Source organism: Macaca mulatta, chromosome 7 (assembly GCF_049350105.2).
Source record: "Macaca mulatta isolate MMU2019108-1 chromosome 7, T2T-MMU8v2.0, whole genome shotgun sequence".
Classification (NCBI taxonomy): domain Eukaryota; kingdom Metazoa; phylum Chordata; class Mammalia; order Primates; family Cercopithecidae; genus Macaca; species Macaca mulatta.
Genome location: NC_133412.1, coordinates 154,495,266 through 154,517,011, shown reverse-complemented (window position 1 = coordinate 154,517,011; position 21,746 = coordinate 154,495,266). Strand labels below are relative to the sequence as shown.

Below are 21,746 nucleotides of genomic sequence, written 5' to 3'. Positions count from 1 at the left end.
GTATTATATATAAAGAGGCTGATGAGGACCAGCTCTGCAGGGGCATTACTGATCAGTAGGACTTTAGTGCTGTATTAAAAGTAGACCCATATATTGAAGGAAGCAGTGAGGGAGCTAACAGACAGAGCTGTTGGTGAGACTGCAACCTCTAGGTTTATTTGGCCACTTGACATGCTCTATAGGGCATAGTGTGGCTTTCTCTTATTCACCAACATAACCAGGGATAATCAAGCCCTTGCCCTTGTATAATTCCTGCTGGGTCTGTCCCACAAACCCTGGCCAACAGACAGATGGATGAAATGAGTATTCAGACACAGGTATGCAGTGTAAGAGCAGCTAGGGGACTGGCTGGCTCTAGTGGTCAAAGTGCAGTCCCGAGAAGCTGGAGCTGCTTGCTTTTTATTCAGTGCAGGCACAATGCCGAAAACCTGAAGCCAACACAACCTGCGGGTAATTAACATTTATTGTTCCACTTTCAGGGAATGTCACACGCGCAGATGATAGAGGTCAGTTCCTGGTCGACATAAGTAAATAAGCCTGTTTAAGATAAATTCCCCCACACTCCCTTGTACCTACTCCTTGCCCTCTGCCTCAGGGTTATAGAATGCTGTCTTCAGCTATTCTCCCCTGGGGCTCTGCAGAACCTTCCGACCTTTCAGCAGATTTGCGTCCTTTCCCCTATAGTTTTTCCCACCACTCTGACCTGTCCCCCACACATTCCCTAATCTTTTATAAATCTGGTCATTTTTTTCTGTCTTCTAACTATTGCAACAGTGAGCCTTTACCTTCCTTGGCAATTCCAGGATCTGAGAATCATCTTACAAAGTCTGAAACTGATTTTACTTGCTCACCGAAGAGTGATATGACTGTTAGAAATGGGTATCTCTGACCAAATGTAACATCAAGGTTCAGTCCCATCTAATTCCACTTTAGGGTATACTGATACAGCCTAGCCCTTCACTAGCATCCAGGAACGTAACTGTTCCTAACCCCTTCAAAGGTCCAGAGGCTTCTTGGATCTTACAAGCATCCTGCGTTGTTGGTGGGGTGTGTTCACATGGTGAGCAGGTGAATAGTAAGGATGTGGAGGTGCACATGAGTGAGACATCTGTGGCAGAGGGCAGTCCTAATGAGTCACCTGTCCTGGTCACAGTAAGAGCATGAGCATTATAGTCCTACCACTGCTTCTGGGGACTTACCCAGTGCTCCTCCAGAAGTACTTTTTATGGCTCCCCAGCCCTGGCATGGGTATAAGAAGTGTGCTAAAATCGGTAAGAATGGAGACCCCCTTTTTCCCTTATTCCTATGCTACGTTCTCCCTTATGGTAACCTCTAGATATAGGACGCCTTCTCTTTTAACCTCCTAAACCGAAAGAGCCCCCTTTTCACTTCTTTTCATACCATAGAGGTGTTTGATGATCCATTGAGCAGAGCTTCACATCCAAAAGGCTGAGCTCCTACAAACTCCTCTGTTCAGTTCTCTTTGATGGGCTCATAAGTACAGCCATGCACTGCATAGCATTTCAGTCAACAACAACATGTATATGTCAGTGGTCTTGTACGACTCTACTACCATATTTTTACTGTACCTTTTCTATGTTTAGATATCTTTGGGTATACAAATGCTTATAATTGCCTGCAGTATTCAGTACAGTAACATGCTGTACACGTTTGTAACCTAGGAGCAATAGGCTTTACCATATAGCCTCGGAGTATAGCAGGTTATACTATCTAGGTTTGTGTAACTACATTCTATGATGATATTCTATCCAGGTTTGTGTAACACTCTATGATGATATTCTATCCAGGTTTGTGTAACTACACTCTATGATGATATACTATCCAGGTTTGTGTAACTACACTCTATGATGATATACTATCTAGGTTTGTGTAACTACACTCTATGATGATATTCTGTCTAGGTTTGTGTAACTGCACTCTCTGATGATATACTATCCAGGTTTGTGTAACTACACTCTATGATGATATACTATTTAGGTTTGTGTAACTACACTCTATGATGATATACTATTTAGGTTTGTGTAACTACACTCTATGATGATATTCTATCCAGGTTTGTGTAACTACACTCTATGATGATATACTATCTAGGTTTGTGTAACTACACTCTATGTATGATGTTCCCACAATGAGGAAATCACCATTGATGTTGCATTTCTCAGGATACATTCCTGTCATTAACCAACAACAGGGATATGCTCTACAGTTGAAAATGACTATATTTGAAAATAGGAAGGAAACAGGTACTTTTTGCTATGGCAATAATAAAATAAAACACAGCTTAGGGTCTCTGCAGGTGTCACTATCACTAGTTAACTCAAGACACCTTGTTATATAAAATGTTAAGGAATTCATTTATAAAGCAGAATACTGATTTTTCAGTTTACCATAGATGCCAGAATATATCCCTGCCCTCAGCGTGAGACCTCTGCTGGGGAACTGGTGTTGGCCCTGTCAGACCACAGCAAGGTGTCGTAGTGGAGTCTCTGCCCAGGCTGAGTTGGAGAATGGAGCCCTCATCTAAGACAACCCAAGAAACTGATATCAGAAAGGCACATTGAGGCAGGGAACCAATAAGCCAATTGAGTCATAGTTGGTTGTTAGAGGAAGAGGCCAAAAGTAGGGATCCAAAGGTAGAGTATTGGGGAAGGCATGGGGAAGTGGGCAGTGGTAAAACAGAGGCAGAAGTTTAGAACCAGAGAGAAAAGATATTCTTGGTCACCACGTGAGGCTATACCCCACCAACATGGAATAAACTGGGGATAGTCCTGGACCAGTCAACAGACTTAAAGTCTGATGCTTGCTTTTCTGAGCAAAAAAAAGAAAGCTGGAATGTGTTGGGTCAGCCTGTCCTAATAGCAGGGAGGGAGTTGGCAGGGCAGGCTGGACCAGTCATTTGAAGAAGGTACGCAGTACTGCTTCATAGGTCACCTTAGTAAGTAAAAATGAGAATGTGGTGTCTTGATAAAGATTCTGTTAAGTAATGTTAAGTGGTAGTTTGATGAACTGGCTTCTTCACTTCGGGGATATCTCTGACGGGGTACTTTACCAGCATTGAAGCATCCTCTGTCTTGGACAGTGCCGAGCCAGGTGAATACACATCCTCTGGCTGTCCTTTTTATCATTAGTATTTTGTAATGACTAACCAGGTCCCAGCATAGACTCATCCTCCAGCTCTCCTTTTTATCATAGTATTTCGTGATGACTAAGTAGGTCCCAGCATATTTTACACACATTAGAAGCACCCTTGATAAGCTTGAGATGACTAACTCCCTTCTCTCACCCTATGCATTTCCACATTAGTGCATGACATCACTTGACCTTTTGCACAAAGACTTCTCTATGTCAATGGATGTTAATCTTTATTTAATTAACTTATTTTCCCTGTTGAAAAACGTTCCTAAGAAGTTGTGTCAAGATAACTCTTGCCAATCTCAAAAAGTAATGGGAAAAATTAACCAGATTTTACCTTAACGAACAAGCGTTAAGGAAATACTAGAGTTACTAAAAATTAAAAGCAGGACTTGACTTCTGATCTCATCTTGGGCAGTTTACTTAAAATTGCTGACCTCAGGCTTCTCTGTAAAATGAAGAGGTCAAGTTTTACTATTTCTGAAATCTCTCCAAACCCCAAAATTCCGTGTTCCTCTTTTCACTTAACAAATTTCTCCATAAATATGAAATGCTTACTGTGTATCTGTGGCTGGTTGTACAGTTTTAAGTACAGGCACACCTCAGAGATACTGTAGGTTTGGTTGCAGACTATTGCAGTAAAGCAAGTATTGCAATAAAGCAAGTCACACACATTTTTTGGTTTCCTAGTACAGATAAAACTTATGCTTACACTATATTATTAAGTGTGCAATAGCATTATGTCTAAACAATGTACACGCTTTAATTAAAGACACTTTATTGCTAGAAATGCTAATGATCACCTGAGCCTTCAGCAAGTCATAATCTTTTTCTGGTGAACAGCCTCAGGGTGGTGGCTGCTGAGGGTTGGAATGGCTGTGACAGTTGACAGCAATGATATTTGCTGCATCAGTTGACCCTTTCATGAAAGATTTGTCTGTAGTATCCGATGCTATTTGATAACATTTAACACACAGTAAAATATCTTTCAAAATTGGAGTCACTCCTCTCAAATCCTGCTGCTGCCTTATCAACTAAGTTTATGTAATATTCTTTTTAAAAATAATTTCAACATTTATTTTGTTATATTTTATTTATTTATTTATTTATTTATTTTTGAGACGGAGTCTCATTCTGTTGCTCTGGCTGGAGTGCAGTGGCACGATCTCAGCTCACTGCAACCTTCACTTCCTGGGTTCAAGTGATTCTCCTGCCTCAGCCCCCTGAGTAGCTGGGACTACAGGTGCCTGCCACCTTGCCCAGCTGATTTTTGTATTTTTAGTAGAGATGGGGTTTCACCATGTTGGCCAGGCTGGTCTTGAACTCCTGACATCAAGTGATCTGCCCACGTTGGCCTCCCAAAATGCTGGATTACAGGTGTGAGCCACTGCACCTGGCCTCAACTTTTATTTTAGATTCAGCAGGTACATGTGCAGGTTTGTTACATGGGCCTATTACATGACATGGAAGTTTGGGGTATGAATGATCCTGCCACCCAGGTAGTAAGCATAGTACTCAATCGGTAGGTTTTCAGCCCCAGTTTATGTAATATTCTAAAATCTTTGCTGTCATTTCAACAACGTTCACAGCATCTTCATCAGGAGTAGATTCTATCTCAAGAAAATACTTTTATTTTCTCATCCATAAGATGCAACTTCTCATCCATTAAAGTTTTATCATGAGATCACGTGCAGTGGATCATGCTTGTAATCTGAGCACTTAGGCAAACGCAGAAGGATAGCTTGAGCCCAGGAGTTTGAGACCAGCCTGAGCAACATAGTGAGACCCCGTTCTCCATAAAAAGGGGAAAAAAAGACCAAAGAAAAATTTTCTTATGAGATTACAGCAATTCAGTCATATCTTCAGGTTTCACTTCTCTCGTTCTCTCGCTGTTTCCACCACATCTGCAGTTATTTCCTCCAGTGAAGTCTTGAACTCCTCAAAGTCATCCACAAGGCTTGGAATCAACTTTTACAAACTCCTGTGAAGGTTAACTTCTCTCATGAATCACAGATGTTTGTAATGGCATCTAGAATGATGAATCCTTTCCAGGAGTTTGTCAGTTTACCTTGCCCCAATCCATCAGAGGAATTACTATCTATGGCAGCCTTACAAAATGTATTCCTCAAATAAGAAGACTTGAAAATCAAAATTACCCCTTGATCCATGGGATATAGAATGGATGTTGTGGGCCGGGCACAGTGGCTCATGCCTGTAATCCCAGCACTTTGGGAGGCCAAGGCGGGCGGATCACCTGAGGTGGGGAGTTCAAGACCAGCCCAACCAACATGGAGAAACCCTGTCTCTACTAAAAATACAAAATAAGCCAAGCGTGGTGGCACATGCCTGTAATCCCAGCTGCACGGGAGGCTGAGGCAGGAGAATCGCTTGAACCTGGGAGGTGGAGGTTGCGGTGAGCCGAGATCGCCCCATTGCACTACAGCCTGGGCGACAGGAGCAAAACTCCATCTCAAAAAAAAAAAAAAAAAAGAATGGATGTTGTGTTCCATGGCTGCAGGCATGAAAACAACATTAATCTCTTTGTGCATCTCTATCAGTGCTCTCGGGTGGTCAGGTGCATTGTCAGTGCGTAGTAATATTTTTGCAAGGAACCTCTTTTTTCTGAGCAGTAGGTCTCAACCTGGGCTTACAATATTCAGTAATTCATGCTGTAAACAGATGTGTTGTCATCCAGGCTTTGTTGTTCCATTTATAGATCTCAGGCAAGGTAGATTTGCATAATTCTTAAGGGCTCTAAGATTTTTGGAATGGTAAATAAACAATGGCTTCAACTTAAAGTCACCAGCCACATTAGCCACTAACAAGAGAGTCAGCCTGTCCTTTGAAGTTTTGAAACCAGGCATTGACTTTTCTCTAGCTATCAACATCCTAGATGGCATCTTCTTCCAGTAAAAGGCTGTTTTATCTTCAGTGAAAATCTGTTGCTTAGTGTATCCACCTTCCTCAATTATATTAGGTAAATCTTTTGGATAACTTGTTGCAGCTTCTACATTAGCACTTGCTGTTTAACCTTCTACTTTTATGTTATGGAAATGGCTTATTTCCTTAAACCTCGTGAACCAACCTCTGCTAGCTTTATTTATATATTTTTTTCCTGTGATTTCCTCACCTCTTTCCACCTTCATAGAATTGATGACAGGTGGGACCTTCCTCTGAATTAGGCTCTGGCTTACAAGAATATTGTCCCTGGTTTAATCCTCTATCCAGACCACTAAAACTTCCTCCATATCATCAGTCAAGCTCTTTCACGTTCTTGCCATTCATGTGTTCACTGGAGTGGCACTTTTAATTTCCTTTGAGGAGTTTTCCTTTGCATTCACAACTGGGTTAACTGGCATGGGCTTTTCGCCTGTCACGGCTTTTGCCATGCCTTCTTCACTAAGCTTACTCAACTCTCACTTTTGATTGAAAGTAAGAGACATATAACTCTTCATCTGAATACTTAGAGACCATAGTGGGATTATTAATTGGCCTAATTTCAATATTGTTGTGTCTCAGGGAATAAGGAGGCCTGAAGAGAGAGAAAGAGAGGGGAATGGCGAGACTGTGGAGCAGCCCAGAACACACACATTTATTGATTAAGTTCACCATCTTATGTGGGCACAGTTTATGGTGCCCCGAAACAGTTACAATAGTATCATCAAAAATCACAGATCACGGTAACAGATATATTTATAGTGAAAATGTTTGAAATATTGTGAGAATTGCCAAAATGTGACCCAGAGACAGAGTGAGCACATGCTGTTGGAAAGATGGTGCTGACAGACTTTGCGTTGCCACAGATCTTCTGTTAATAAAAGATGCAGTATCTGTGAAGTGCAAAAAGACAAGGTATGCCTTTATATGCCGTTACGTAACAGTCACTGCTACTGCATGTTTAGAAGCCTGCAGTGATCTTAGAACATTTGTTCTTGCCACTCCTAATAAATTCCAATGAACATTTATCAATACTTTTTTTTTGTATTTGTCACTGCATTAACAAATTAGGTTAACAAATAAGGGAAAGAAGATAGTAGAGTCTCTATGTTCGAAATATAGACACTTAATTTTCCTCCCATAGTTCTTACTTTTTATTCAGTTTTAGTGGCTTTGATGACTACTGAAATCACTTTATTTAATTTAATCTTTTAGGAACTTGAAATAGATTGTGGCCTAACATTAAAAGAATCCACCACTTCTCTTCAGTTGGCATCAGTAAAGACACTAGGAACCTCTTAGGTACTGGAAATTTTCCCTGTGCTATAGAATGAGAACCTAATCCTTACACATGGCTTTTGTTTGGCAGCAGCCCAACTCATAATAAAAACAATTTGGAGGTAGCCAGTGGAAGAGACAGTAATTGAAATCATGCTGGAGTTTAGTTTTTTGTTTTATTTTAATAAATCAGTAAATTGAATTGTGGAGAAGAATTAGTTTTGTGTTCAAGATACTTGGTTTTTGCCTATTTCTTGCTGGAGAAATTTGCCAGCTTTCCCCCCTCTCGTTGTTTCCAGTCCCAGCCACACCGGCAATAATTGTCTTGGGAAAGATCTAACCGCTGCTTTCTCAATACAGACTACAGCTAAGCAGTTTATTTCCTTTTTCTAAGGTTAATTAGTAGTAGTAATAAAGAGATGTTTTGAACTTTTATTATAACTTCTATTATAATGGTATGTTGCTTTCTTTTGTAAGCAACATCACAGTTTTTGAAAGAAAGAATACAGATTTCAAATTTTTTAAATCACCTCTTATCCCATGAGAGATTTGTTTTCACACCAAAATATTATGAGATTATTATATTCCAAAGCTTTCTAATACATACATACTACATTATCATTCCAGTAGTAGTGGTGGTGGTGGTGGTGGTAGTAGTAGTAGTAGTAATAAGAACAGCCTACATCTACTGAGCATTTATTATTTGCTTGTTTGGTAGGATTTAATATTTCCCGAATTAAATATATAGCAAAACTGAGATAGAGGGAAATTTAAGACTTGCCTAGAATCACATATCTAAAATGCTATAGGTATGGAATTGAAACCCAAGCAATTTGACTGCAGATTTTAGGTGCTTCTTGTTATTCACTCAACAATATGTCCTAGTCAGCTTCCATGTGAATTAACATGCATCAGAGCATCATCTTGACAGCTACATGGAATTTCATTTTAAGGATATAACAACTGATGTAACTAGTCTCCCATTGTTGGGCATTCAGGTTTTTTCATGTTTTTCTGTGATAGAAACATTGCCGTAATAAACATCACTGTGTACATCGTTGCATGCTTGTCCTGTTATTTCCTTAGAGTAAACTCTTATAATTTATTTCCTAAAATTCTCGGATTTCTTTAAATAAATTATTTCATAGAAAAAGAAAAACTCAATTTCAGAAATTTCACCTATGCCCTGCTACCATCCCAGAGAATAAGTTTTAAAAATTCATGGAATTATGGAACATGAAACCATCAAAGGAAAGATAATTTTGTCGAAGTCTTTTGATATTTTTTAATGACTGTCAAAAAGAAAACAGAATCCCTAGAAATTAATTGAATTCAAACATTTCCCTTCAAATTTAAAGACACTCATTTAGTTTGTATTATAACGCTAATGTTTCAAAAATGTTTAGGACTTGGTGTGATTTAAACTAACTTATTTTGAAAAGGAATTTATTGTAAGAAAATGATCTTCAGTAGGGACAAAGGCCCTTTTTTCTCTTTTCATTTCTGGCTCAGGAGAAGATGAGAAGGGCTGTTTTGAGGACAAGATTCCCAACAGAAGGGAATCCTTTGGCAGCAAGTGTAAACAGCTTTGGCAGAAAGCCCCCCTGCAAAGAAAAAGGACTTCAGTTTGTTTTAAACCAGAGAGTGAGCGCCAGGACAAAAAGATAACCCTGATGCCAGGGGTGGGCCAGTAGAGATTGTTTGGGTGGAAACCCTACATCACAAAGACTCTCTAGCGCTGCCTCATTAGAAATTGATGAGTTTTGAGACGTACCCCTTTCCCGTTCTCTAGACAGGATCAAGAACCATTCCAAGGAAGTGATTGTATTTCACTCAGGACCACAATGTTCCTTTTAGACATTGTTACCAAAATGATAAATAAAATATAAAAACTATGAGTGTAGGTTGTTTCCTGACCGTTTTCCCTTCAGTTTTCAGAAAATAAATCACTTATGTATATACAAAACTGGATTCATGCTTAATTTGAAGGAGATTGTCATCTTTAATTTAAAAATGTTTTAGAATCCTTTTTAGTCACTGTATATATAGAAAATGCTTTTTGCTCATTATGTTTCTGGGGTGGGTATGGATATGTGTATATGTATATGCATACTCGTGTTTAGCCTACATTTTCTTTTCTTTTTTTTTTTTTTTTTGAGACAGAGTTTTGCTCTGTTGCCCAGGCTGGAGTGCAGTAGTGCCATCTCGGCTCACTGCAACCTCTGCCTCCCAGGTTCAAGCGCTTCTCCTGCCTCAGCCTCCCGAACAGCTGGGATTACAGGCTTGTGCCACCACGCCCAGCTAATTTTTGCATTTTTAGTAGAGACAGGGTTTTCATGTTGGCCAGGCTGGTCTCGAACTCCTGACCTCAAGTGATCTGTCTGCCTCGGCCTCCCAAAGTGCTGGGATTACAGGCGTGAGTCACCGTGCCCGGCCTAGCCTAACATTTTCAAACCGACGTTTTCAGTTGAGAGAATTGCTATCTGTTTGAATAAATTACTTGGAAAGACGGATGACAAGTCAGCATCCCATCCTTGTATAATTGCATGTGCAATTATGTGCAGCATTGCTGATGGTGTGGTTGGATGTGATACGCATGAAGGCGTAGTGAGATGGTCAGAAAACTCAATCATTCGAGTATCCGTTTCCCTTTGATTCCAAACGACTGGCCATCGAAACAGTGGGTGGGATGGTAGCAGAGATCTCTCATACACATTCCTGCAGAGACGTAGAGAATGGAAGAGCTACTCTAAAGCAAAGTTTATTTTCTCACTTATTTTATCAAAAAACCTTATTGAGTACCTACTATATGCACACATTTGTTGTCAGTGCTGTTCCTTCATCAGAATTCATTCCTCCTTGCTAAAAGCCTCATTTCCCCTCCCTTCCCACAGCCCCAGCAGATACCCACGGTCCTTAGGTTACTGAAAAAATTTAGATCTTTCCCTCATCAAACCCAAGTCCTATATCTCCTTCCTGGAAGGCCCTGCTAAAGTGGAGTTTTATTTGTAATAACCTTTTTATCATAAAAAATAAACTTCAAGATGGAAAAAATATTTTAGAGAAAAAAAGATTATATCATGAGCATTTCCTCATGATATATGGCATACTTGTAAACATTTTAGTGGGTGGGTATTATTTTATTGTAGGCTTCAATTTCTTAACACTTACCCAATTGTTGAATATTTAAAATATTTTTCCCTATTATAAATAATGCCAAAATGGACATCTCTGTTCTTCCAACTTGGTTCATAATTTAGATTTATTTTCTTAGGGTAGAATTACTAAGTCATTGTTTATGAACATGTGTTAAGGTCCTTAATATAAATTGCCCAGTCTTTTCAGGCGATCTGTTGCAACTTACAGTTTCATTGAGCGTCTACGTAGTGCTCCTATTATGGCACCCTTACCCTCATTGAGCACTAAAATCTTTCAGAATCTTCACTGATTTTTTTTTTTAATTTTAATTTTTCATTTTTGAGACGGAGTCTTCCTCTGTTGCCCAGGTTGGAGTGCTGACACGATCTCGGCTCACTGCAATCTCCATCTCCCGGGTTCGAGAGATTCTCCTGCCTCAGCCTCCCAAGTAGCTGGGATAACAGGTGCCCGCCACTACGCACAGCTAATTTTTTTGTATTTTTAGTAGAGACTGGGTTTCACCATGTTGGCCAGGCTGGTCTCGAACTCCTGACCTCGTGATACGCCCACCTCAGCCTCCCAAAGTGCTGGGATTACAGGCATGAGCCACCGTGCCCGGCCATTTTTCTTATTACTAGTGAGAATGGATATTTTTCACATACTTATTAGACATTTTTTCGTTTCTCTTTCATGAATTATCTGTGTATGTTCTTTACTCAGACTTCCATTGGGGTTTTTGTGTTTTTCTCATTCACATGTATGAACTTAGTGAATTAAGAAGGTTGACCATTTGTCTTTAATATCTGTTCATTGTGTTTAGGCTAAAATCCCTCCAAGAATATTATTTGTAATCATATTATCACTTACAGAAGATAACTTGTTTTTTTTCAGTGAGATGAGCTTATATAATTTTATATAGGAGATGGTTTTCAATGTTTAAAAATTAAGAATACATTTCTTAAAGCTAAGTACAGAAAACATCTATTCCAGAAGCTTAAAACAAGGGAGAGTATATAAATTGCAAGAGACCTTGGTACTACCAGTCACTACTTCTGTATTGCTATAGCCATTGTGTTCTTATTGCACTTAATGCGATAGCTCCTCTGGGGTACTCATTACAAATATGTGAGATCTATGCCCAGACTAAGCACCTGAAACAGGTAATGAGCTGCTTTGGAATGTACTGGATTCCAGTTGAAATTCTAGTAATCCCTCATTCCCATACTTTAGTTTTCCTTACCTCTAGAGCCCCTGAACAGTAGCTCATACGTTCTCCTTTTCGTTTTAGACAATTCCTCCTCGCTTCAGGAAGATGAAGAAGTAGAAATGGAGGCCATCAGCTGGCAGGCCAGCAGTCCGGCCATGAATGGGCACCCTGCCCCTCCAATGACCTCTGCTCGTTTTCCCAGCTGGGTCACCTTTGATGACAATGAAGTCAGCTGCCCTTTAGCACCAATCACCTCTCCTCTGAAGCCAAATACTCCACTAAGTGCATCTGTGATCCCAGATGTACCTTATAATTCAATGGGATCATTTAAGAAGAGGGACCGTCCCAAGAGCACTTTGATGAACTTCTCCAAAGTTCAGAAGCTGGACATTTCCTCTTTAAACCGCACGCCTTCTGTAGCTGAGGCTCCACCTTGGAGGGCAACCAACCCTTTCCTGAATGAGACTCTGCAGGATGTACAGCCCTCCCCTATCAACCCTTTCAGTGCTTTCTTTGAGGAACAGGAGAGGCGCTCCCAAAACAGTTCCATTTCCAGTACCACGGGCAAAAGCCAAAGAGATTCCCTCATTGTCATCTACCAGGATGCCATCAGTTTTGATGATTCAAGCAAAACCCAGTCACACTCTGATGCTGTTGAAAAACTCAAACAACTCCAAATTGATGACCCTGATCACTTTGGCAGTGCAACTCTACCTGATGATGACCCGATAGCCTGGATTGAGCTAGATGCTCACCCGCCTGGATCAGCATGGTCCCAGCCCCGTGACGGGTGGCCAATGATGTTGAGGATCCCTGAGAAGAAAAACATCATGTCCTCCAGGCACTGGGGACCGATCTACGTCAAACTGACAGATGCTGGTTACCTGCAGCTGTATTATGAGCAGGGCCTAGAAAAACCGTTCCGTGAGTTCAAGCTGGAGATCTGTCACGAGATTTCAGAACCCCGGCTTCAAAACTATGATGAGAATGGCAGAATCCACAGCTTGCGGATAGACCGTGTCACCTATAAGGAGAAGAAGAAATACCAGCCCAAACCTGCTGTGGCCCACACAGCAGAGAGGGAACAGGTGATTAAGCTGGGCACCACCAATTACGATGACTTCCTGAGTTTCATCCATGCAGTTCAGGACCGTCTCATGGATCTGCCAGTGTTGTCAATGGATTTGAGCACAGTTGGCCTGAACTACCTTGAAGAGGAGATTACAGTGGATGTCAGAGATGAATTCTCTGGCACTGTGAGCAAAGGAGACAACCAGATTCTCCAGCACCATGTCTTGACGCGGATCCACATCCTGAGTTTCCTGTCTGGGCTCGCAGAGTGCCGCCTGGGCCTCAATGATGTCCTCGTCAAAGGGAATGAAATAGTTTTGAGGCAGGACATCATGCCCACCACCACCACAAAGTGGATCAAGCTTCATGAGTGCCGTTTCCACGGGTGTGTGGATGAGGATGTATTCCACAACTCGCGGGTCATTCTGTTCAACCCTTTGGATGCGTGCCGGTTTGAGCTAATGCGGTTCAGGACAGTGTTTGCTGAGAAGACCTTGCCTTTCACACTCAGGACAGCCGCAAGCGTCAATGGGGCAGAGGTGGAGGTGCAGAGCTGGCTGAGGATGTCAACTGGCTTCTCCTCCAATCGTGACCCCCTCACTCAGGTTCCCTGTGAGAATGTGATGATCCGTTACCCTGTGCCCAGTGAGTGGGTGAAAAACTTCCGCAGGGAAAGTGTCCTGGGGGAAAAGTCTTTGAAAGCCAAAGTGAACCGGGGGGCAAGTTTTGGCTCCACTAGTGTTTCTGGCTCTGAGCCTGTCATGAGAGTAACGCTGGGAACTGCCAAGTATGAGCATGCCTTCAACTCCATTGTGTGGAGGATAAACCGACTGCCCGACAAAAACTCAGGTGGGTGGTGGTTCCTCTTCTGTGAAAACAAACATACAGTTGTAAAAAAGCTGAGCTCAAAGTTCCACATCCTGTATGAAGTGCTTGTTTTTACTGTGTGATGGGAGTGGTGATGGAGGGGGAGTGGGACCAGAAAAGTAAAAATAATTGAGCAAGGTAAGTAATGCGTATAGTGTCCCAGTTCACTCTGTCTTTTCACCCCCTCATTATCACACATCTTCCATAAAACTAGGGATTCTTCTTCTCAGCTGAGCTGCTCAGCAGCTCTTCAGGGCAGCTTCTGAATTTCTATTCTTTGGGGACTCATTAACGTATTAGCTGTGGTGCTGGAAGTGATTCATTTCTAGATGGCTTCTGAAGACACATCTTTCTCACACTGCCCTCGATGTAGGTAAAAGGGCCAGTTTATGGCCAGTCATGGACAATACACTGAGAGGTTAATTTCATGACTCCAGCCACCCCGTGCAAGGCCTGTCAGTCATAATATCTCAAGTTCAGAGTTTGGCTCTGGGACTGGGGGATGGGAAAGAAAAGTGGCCTTCAATCAGACTGAAGATCCAGCTAGGACATGAATTTCTAAAAGGGCCAGAATTCTAGCAGACAAAATATAAAGAAAAGAATGTTTTATTTAGACAAACAAACAAACAAAAAATGCTTACCAGCCCTAGCTGGGCTGCTCACAGCTATCAGGGATGCTTTTGTGCTTGAGTGAATGCAGAAGGCAATTACTTCCCCCATGGGTCCAGTGAGATTTAGTGAAATGACAAAGTGAGGGAGCAGTCAAACCAGCACTAATACATGTATTTCTTCGAGTATGTCTGGGTGACCCCAGTGGTAGGCAGCAAGCCCATGATCTTGTAAGCCTTTAAATCCCTTCTTTTCTTGTTTAGAATACATTTTGCCCATCTGTTAACAAAAGTGGATATGCTAGCTGAGCAAAAAGAATAAGGTTTGGAAAAACTCTTGATTCAAATGGCTTTCTCTTATGTGGCAATCCTTTCTTCCATTCTCACTATAAATCCTAGCAGTGTGTTCAGAGTCTTCCTCTCCCGCTCTGCGTGTGAAGTGGCAGTATTATTATATCCTAAGTGTAAAGCAATGTGATGGCAGACGGCAATGTGATCTGGCCAGCTCCCCAGGCAATCCAGGGAATGGACACACACCAGGGCGTTCTGTATCAGACACTGGGTGTAGCTGTGCAAACTGAAGAGACAATTGGACCTCTGTGTTTGAGGCTGGATTTCTAAACTGACAGAATTTTTAAAACCAAGCGTTCCTCTCTGTGCCTGCTTATTCATTTCCCCTGAACTCAGCACTGTCTTCTGCTGGCGGCAGCACTGTAACTTCTACCTTGTCCACGGGGCGCCTCTGACCTGACAGAGGAAGAGAGAAGACCCTGGCCTCTCCTCTGACATGGAAGCCCTTGGAAAGAGACAACCATGGAATCACCGCATTTTCAAGCTGGAAGGGACCTTGGGGATAACTCAGGTTATTTATAGATGAGAAAATGAAGGTCGGGAAGGTGATGTGACGCATCTAGAGAGTCATGCAGTCACATCCAGGGTCCTTTTCTCAATCTGTCACCGGTGTCTCCTGATAGATGGAGCCAAATAGACACAAATATTGAAATAATTTCCACCAGAAGAACAGATATTTGCAGTTTTTCCAATGAGTACAAACGTATCTATTTGTTTCAAAGGGATTTCTCCCAAACATTTAAAAGTACTGCATAAAGGTTTTTTTAAATTATTATTATAAGTAACAAAGACTTACTGGCTACCTTAAGCAACAAAACAAATTATTGGATGGGATAGCTCAGAGACCTGAGGAAAAGACTGATCCGGAAGACTTTAGAAAGACAGCAGTAGAGTAGCTCTGGTCATAGAGACTAATGGATATCTCCTCAGCGTGTAGCCTTAGGACAGATCATCACAGACTATTTTTTGTTTTTTGTTTGTTTGTTTGTTTTGTTTTGTTTTAAATGAAGTCTCACCGTGTCACCCAGGCTGGAGTGCAGTGGTGCGATCTCGGCTCACTGCAACTTCCACCTCCTGGGTTCAAGCGATTCTCCTGCATCGGCCTCCTGAGTAGCTAAATTTTTGTATTTTAAGTAGAGGCAGGGTTTCACCATGTTAGCCAGGCTGGTCTTGAACTCCTGACCTCAGGTGATCTGCCTGCCTCCTACTCCCAAAGTGCTAGGATTACAGGCCTAAGGCACCGCCCCCGGCCCTATTTTTTTGTTCTTTTGCAGCTTGGCTCAAGAGATTAGGGGAGAGGAGTGTGTTTTGACTGACATGACCACCAAGACAACATGTAGCCCTGGGGAAGATTATTTCCCAAAAGGAGAGAAAGAAAAAGACTGCTACCAGAAAAGAGGGAGGATGGATACAGGACAGGGAAAAAGCACAACCAGGCCTTCAGCAAACACTCTCCTTAATGATTCCCAGTGGAGAGTGTTCTGGCGGCTCAAGGGCAAGTAAACGCAGCTTATATGCTGTTTTACATATCTGTTTCCAGATTGTGGAACCTCGTTTGTGGAAGATTTTTGAAATATAGCACAGCATAAGGATATCTGTTGATGTTTCTTACTTAAATCCTCACAGCCTTGCCCCATTACTGCTTTCGCTGTCATGGTTATATAACAATATTTTCAATAGTGAAACCCCAGAAAGAGGCTTCTTCTACTTCTCTGGTCAGTGGGATGTTTTCCATACCCGTTCGGGAAATGGACAGCACCCTTTTTGGAAACTTGCGGTGTATAGGATCTGAATTCCAGGCAGAATGGAAGTTGTCACCCACTGCTGGTATTCAGTGTGCCCAGCTCCTGCCCTCCTTGGCAGTGTTCATCCGGGAACCCAGAGAATTGATGGTTATCTTTTAGTAATAGCCCTTTCCTGGGCTCGTCTGTCTAGGTATTCAGACAGCCCTGGGAAGATGCTTTGTACAGGTTATTTTTTATAATCCTTAACCTTCTTTAAGGAAGCTGGGGCTCAGCTGAAGTCAAAGGCCCGGCTGGCTGGAAGCCTACCTCTCCTCACACGTTCCTGCCTGCCGTGGCCCTGCATTCCCAGGCCCCAGTGGGCAGGGCAGTCAGAGCCCAGGCAACAGAGGCCAGCAGGTCATTACCCTTGTGTTGCTGGCATCCCTAGCCTATAGCCACAGCAGGCTTGTCCCATTCCCAGCCACCAAGAGACCAAGCAGCCACCTTTGAATTCCAACGTGACTCCCGCTGGTGGAGCCCAGCCCGGCCCAGCCCAGCCACATAGGTGGGCAGCTCCCCTCTCTGACCTCTCCAAGGACCCCGCCCACCCTCATCCCAAGAGTTTTTCTTTCTTTGTTTTTTTGTTTGAGATGGAGTCTCTGTCACCCAGGCTGGAGTGCAGTGGCACGATCTTGGCTCACTGCAAGCTCCGCCTCCCGGGTTCACTCCATTCTCCTGCCTCAGCCTCCCTTGTAGCTGGGACTACAGGCACCCGCCACCACGCGTGGCTAATTTTTTTGTATTTTTAGTAGAGACGGGGTTTCACCATCTTAGCCAGGATGGTCTCGACCTCCTGACCTCGTGATCTGCCCGCCTCAGCCTCCCAAAGTGCTGGGAGTTTTTCTTCATCTTAGAAGGCACCAACATAAGTCGTGCTGCTTCCACAGATCATCGCCAGGAAATGAAACATTCTGTCCTGCATACGTGGCTTTTTTTGCAGGAACCCCCCGTTCTCATTAGACCTGGTAGAGGGAAAACAGTCCCAATATGATCATCCTTGTATGGGAAATTTTAAACATCTGAATTTTTTGTTGAATTTTCTCAACCTCATCAAGGACAATGAGAGCATGTGTGGACTTATTTAATGCATTACTATGAATTAAACCACAATAGCTTTCAAAATTGAACTTCCTTAACTGTCCACCACCCTCACCCATCTGAGAGCTGATGCTAGGATTCTAGGAAAGAATGCTGCTTTCAGAATTTGCTGTGAATACACTTTGGTGGAGTAAAAGGAGGGAATCAGTTGGGTAGAAAGGAAAGATTTCTCCATATTCCAACAATGTGCAAAATAAGTGTAATTAGATTAAAAGAGTTGTCCAAGTTGCTATTAAATTAAGAGATGCTTCTGTATACTTGGTTGTGATCTAATTTCACAGCAATATATTGAGAAGAATTTAGGACATAGTTTGAAGGCAGAGTCATCTCTGAATCTTATTTCCAGCTCTACCACTTAATGGCTGTGTGACCTCGGGCAATTTACTTAACCCTCTCAGAGAAACCTAATTTTTCTCATCTATAAAATAGGGTTATTAATATCTAGTTCATTCAGAATGAAATGAGATAATGCTTTTAAGGGCTTAGCGCAGTATCTGGCCTGTAATAAAATGTCCCATAAATGATAGCTGTATCATTACATCTGTGGCACACAATTTAAAAACATTGAATGGATTCATTTTCAAGTAATTTAATTTTTACTGTTATATGTATCTTACTTAAATTCTTTTCCTAAAATTAGTGCACATTTTTCAATTTTCCAAAGCTTTACTCTTTAGAAATAACCACTGAAATATGTTATGTCTGTGAAACAGAGCAAAACAAATAACTTCACTATCTAATGTTTTCCTTGGAGAGCGGGTGTGTATGTCCTCACTCTCTGAGATTGAAACGTCCTGGCCAGACCAATAAAGAACATAGGAATTGTTTGTTTGTGGAAACTGGGATAACTAAGGGGCTGTTTCAGTTACATAATTAAGGCAAGGCCATTTCATGTTGTTTATCTATAGCTAGTTGCAATATGGGGGTTCTTACAGCTCAATCCCCCTCTACCCCTGTCACCCTGCAAACGTGGTCTTGTGTTTTGGGGACCATGAGGTTATGACTCAGACAAAGTGGTTAAGAACACTCTGGGGTCAGACTGCTAGGTTCAGTTTTTTTTTTTTTTGGAGACAGAGTTTCGCTCTGTCCCCCAGGCTGGAGTGCAGTGGCGCAATCTCGGCTCACTGCAAGCTCTGCCTCCCGGGTTCATGCCATTCTCCTGCCTCAGCCTCCTGAGTAGCTGGGACTACAGGCACCTGCCACCACGCCCGCCTAATTTTTTGTATTTTTAGTAGAGACGGGGTTTCACCTTGTTGGCCAGGATGGTCTCAATCTCCTGACCTTGTGATCCACCCACCTCGGCCTCCTGCTAGTTTCAGTTTTTAGCTTTGCCACTTTCTAGCTGTGACTGTGGGTAGCTCATTTTACCTCCCTAAGCCTTACCTTCCTCAACTATAAAACGAAGGTAACATTCTGACCTCAAAGGATCCTAATGAAGACTCAAAAGAGAGAATCTGTGTAAAGGATTTAACATTGAGGCCAGGCGTGGTGGTTCATGCCTGTAATCCCAGCACTTTGGGAGGCCCAGGAGGGAGGATCACAAGGTCAGGAGATCAAGACCATCATGGCTAACATGGTGAAACCCCGTCTCTACTAAAAATACAAAAAATTAGCTGGGCATGGTGGCAGGTGCCTGTAGTCCCAGCTACTCGGGAGGCTGAAGCAGGAGAATGGCGTGAACCCAGGAGGCGGAGGTTGCAGGTGAGCCAAGATCGCGCCACTACACTCCAGCCTGGGTGACAGAGTGAGACTCCGTCTCCAAAAAAAAAAGATTTAACATCGAACGAGTCATAGGATGCTTCAATGCTTCCTATACAGCAGATGAATGACAGTGGTGTTTTCAGTGGTTATGGTCATAGAACTAAGCTCTGACTCTTTCCTCAAAAATCTCAATAACAATTCTCGAGTGAAAATCAAACCCGAAGTTTGCCATCACGAGTATAGTGGAATTACCCATAGATGTATAGAATTAAGGAGCAGCAAGGGACTGTGCCTGGCATTGTCCAGTCCACCATGTTGTACTGTTTCCTCGTACCCTACTCTCCCCACTTTACAGAGGAGGAATTGAGGCCTGGAGACTATAAAGGACTTGAGGGCAGGAGCTCTGCTGCTTGGTAGGGGAGCTGGAAGTCCAACCCAGGTGTTCTGCTGGTTGGTGTTTTGCCCAGTGTTCCATATGCCTCGCTAATATCTGTGTGCTATTTATAAAGTCTGTCATTTACATATATCATTCACGCACAAAAGCGTGCCAAAAGCATTTTGAAACTATGAAATGCTATTAAGAAAATCAGTTCATTCGTCAAAGGAAAGCAATGATTTGCTCCAGGAAGCTGTCATTGATACTTTATTAGGTGCCAAGTGCTGATCCCTTCTATTCCATTCTTTACATCCTTACCCCTTATTTCTTAGTGTTTGGGCTGTGTTCACATCTCACTCTCACCCGAGCAGGCAGGATGGCCCCTGTTTCTCAGGCCTTGGGTTTTATTGTTGGGATACCAGGCTGCTAGAATCCGATGGAGTTATATCAAGGGGCTGAGGCACACAGAGCGTGAATTCTGCTGAGCCGGGCGGATCCTATTGCTCAACACTGGACCCGCTGAAAGCCTGCCAGGTGCTGAGCCCACAGGCCTCCTTTATTACTGAAGTGGCTCCTTTGGCTGCTCCTTCCACTTTCTCCCCAAATAATCTGATCTCTCGATTGTCTTTCTTTCATAGCTTCCGGTCACCCACACTGTTTCTTTTGCCACCTTGAACTCGGCTCTGACCGGGAAGTGCCTTCCAGATTTGCCAATCGTGTGAATGTCGAGTTCAGCATGCCCACAACTTCTGCCTCCAAGGCCAGCGTGAGATCTATCTCCGTGGAAGACAAGACTGATGTCAGGAAGTGGGTCAATTATTCTGCACACTACAGCTACCAGGTAGCCTTGGGAAGCATCTGGCTAATGCTTCCAAGTCCATTTGTTCACCCCACTACCCTCCCTCTCTTACTCCTTTAGCCATGCTTCCTGTGTGCTCGCCTCGTAACCTCTTACTGCCTTAGAGGAAGTTCCCCCTACATAGCTGTGGATGCGTCTGCTCTGATTTAAATGCATCATCTGGCTAGTGGATGAGAGAAAGGTTGGAAAAAAATAAAGAGGCTCATCAAAGAGAATATAATGTCTTTCTGTCATTATGAGCAATGACAACAAAAAGAATAATGGGGGCCGGGCACAGTGGCTCACACCTGTAATCCCAGCACTTTGGGAAGTGGAGGTGGGCCGATTACTTGAGTTCAGGAGTTCAAGACCAGCCTGGCCAACATGTAAAAGTAAAAAGTACAAAAATTAGCCGGGCATGGTGGCATGTGCGTGTAGTCCAGCTACTCAGAAGGCTGAGGCGGGAGGATCACTTGAGTCAGAGAGGTTGAGGCTGCAGTGAGCCGTGATTGCACCACTGTACTCCAACCCGAGTGACAGAGCCAGACTGTGTCTCAAAAAAAGAAAAAGGATAATGGGGTAAAGTTATTATTCATTTGCGATATAATTGATGTTACCGAGTAGTGAGCTTGGAAGTAGAGGAGAGAAAGCGCTATCCCAAAGCATATGTTTCAGTTAGAGTTGATGAAGTGGACCTGAACGAAGTTAGGACACGTATGACCGGGGTACTGGGCTGTAACAGGACAAAACTCAAAAGCCAAGCAAACGTTTATAATAGTAACAGGATCAGGGCTGTGGAAGGAATCATGAAACTTAGAGTTTTCTGACATAAACAGAAAGCGATACATTCCTGGGGAGTTAGAAATTCAATAGGAGATTAAATGCCAACGATTGGAAAGGGAGTTTGTTAAAGAAGGATTTTGCAAAGTGGTTTTCTATTTATAATAATATCCTTGGATTTATATGGTGATTTATTGTTCCTCTAAATGTTTCCTTAGTTGTGTGGGCTAAAATATTTAACTACCAAAAGGAACAAACACTCCATCTTGTGGCGAGGAAAAAAATAGCACTTTCCTCAAACCTGACTCTTGAGTGTTGAATCATTACCCTGTATGTAGGTCAAACATCATAAATATCCAAAGTGGTGCTGAGAGGAGCAACTTGAACCCTGAACTCGAAGAACTCCTTGCCTGAGCTGTCAAAGATTTCCGTTGAGATGTATTACTTTCAAAGATTAATCTATTAATTTATTGATAACTACAGCAATAGTATGTTGCAAAAGATATGGTAGAACTGTAAACACTCCAGTATTTATCAGTTTGGAGGTTTTCTAAAGAGA

At 42.5% G+C, this 21,746-nt stretch overlaps 1 protein-coding gene across 7 annotated transcripts in view; it reads left to right on the top strand.

The window, feature by feature from the left end:
- STON2 (stonin 2) overlaps positions 1-21,746 on the top strand; it is a 173,816-nt gene that overhangs the window by 144,528 nt on the left and 7,542 nt on the right. For all 7 annotated transcript variants that reach the window (XM_015144277.3, XM_015144276.3, XM_015144275.3 and 4 more), the window contains 2 exons: positions 11,795-13,633; positions 20,208-20,410. In XM_015144277.3, the coding sequence (XP_014999763.2) occupies positions 11,795-13,633; positions 20,208-20,410 (2,042 nt within the window). The remainder of the gene's footprint in view (positions 1-11,794; positions 13,634-20,207; positions 20,411-21,746) is intronic.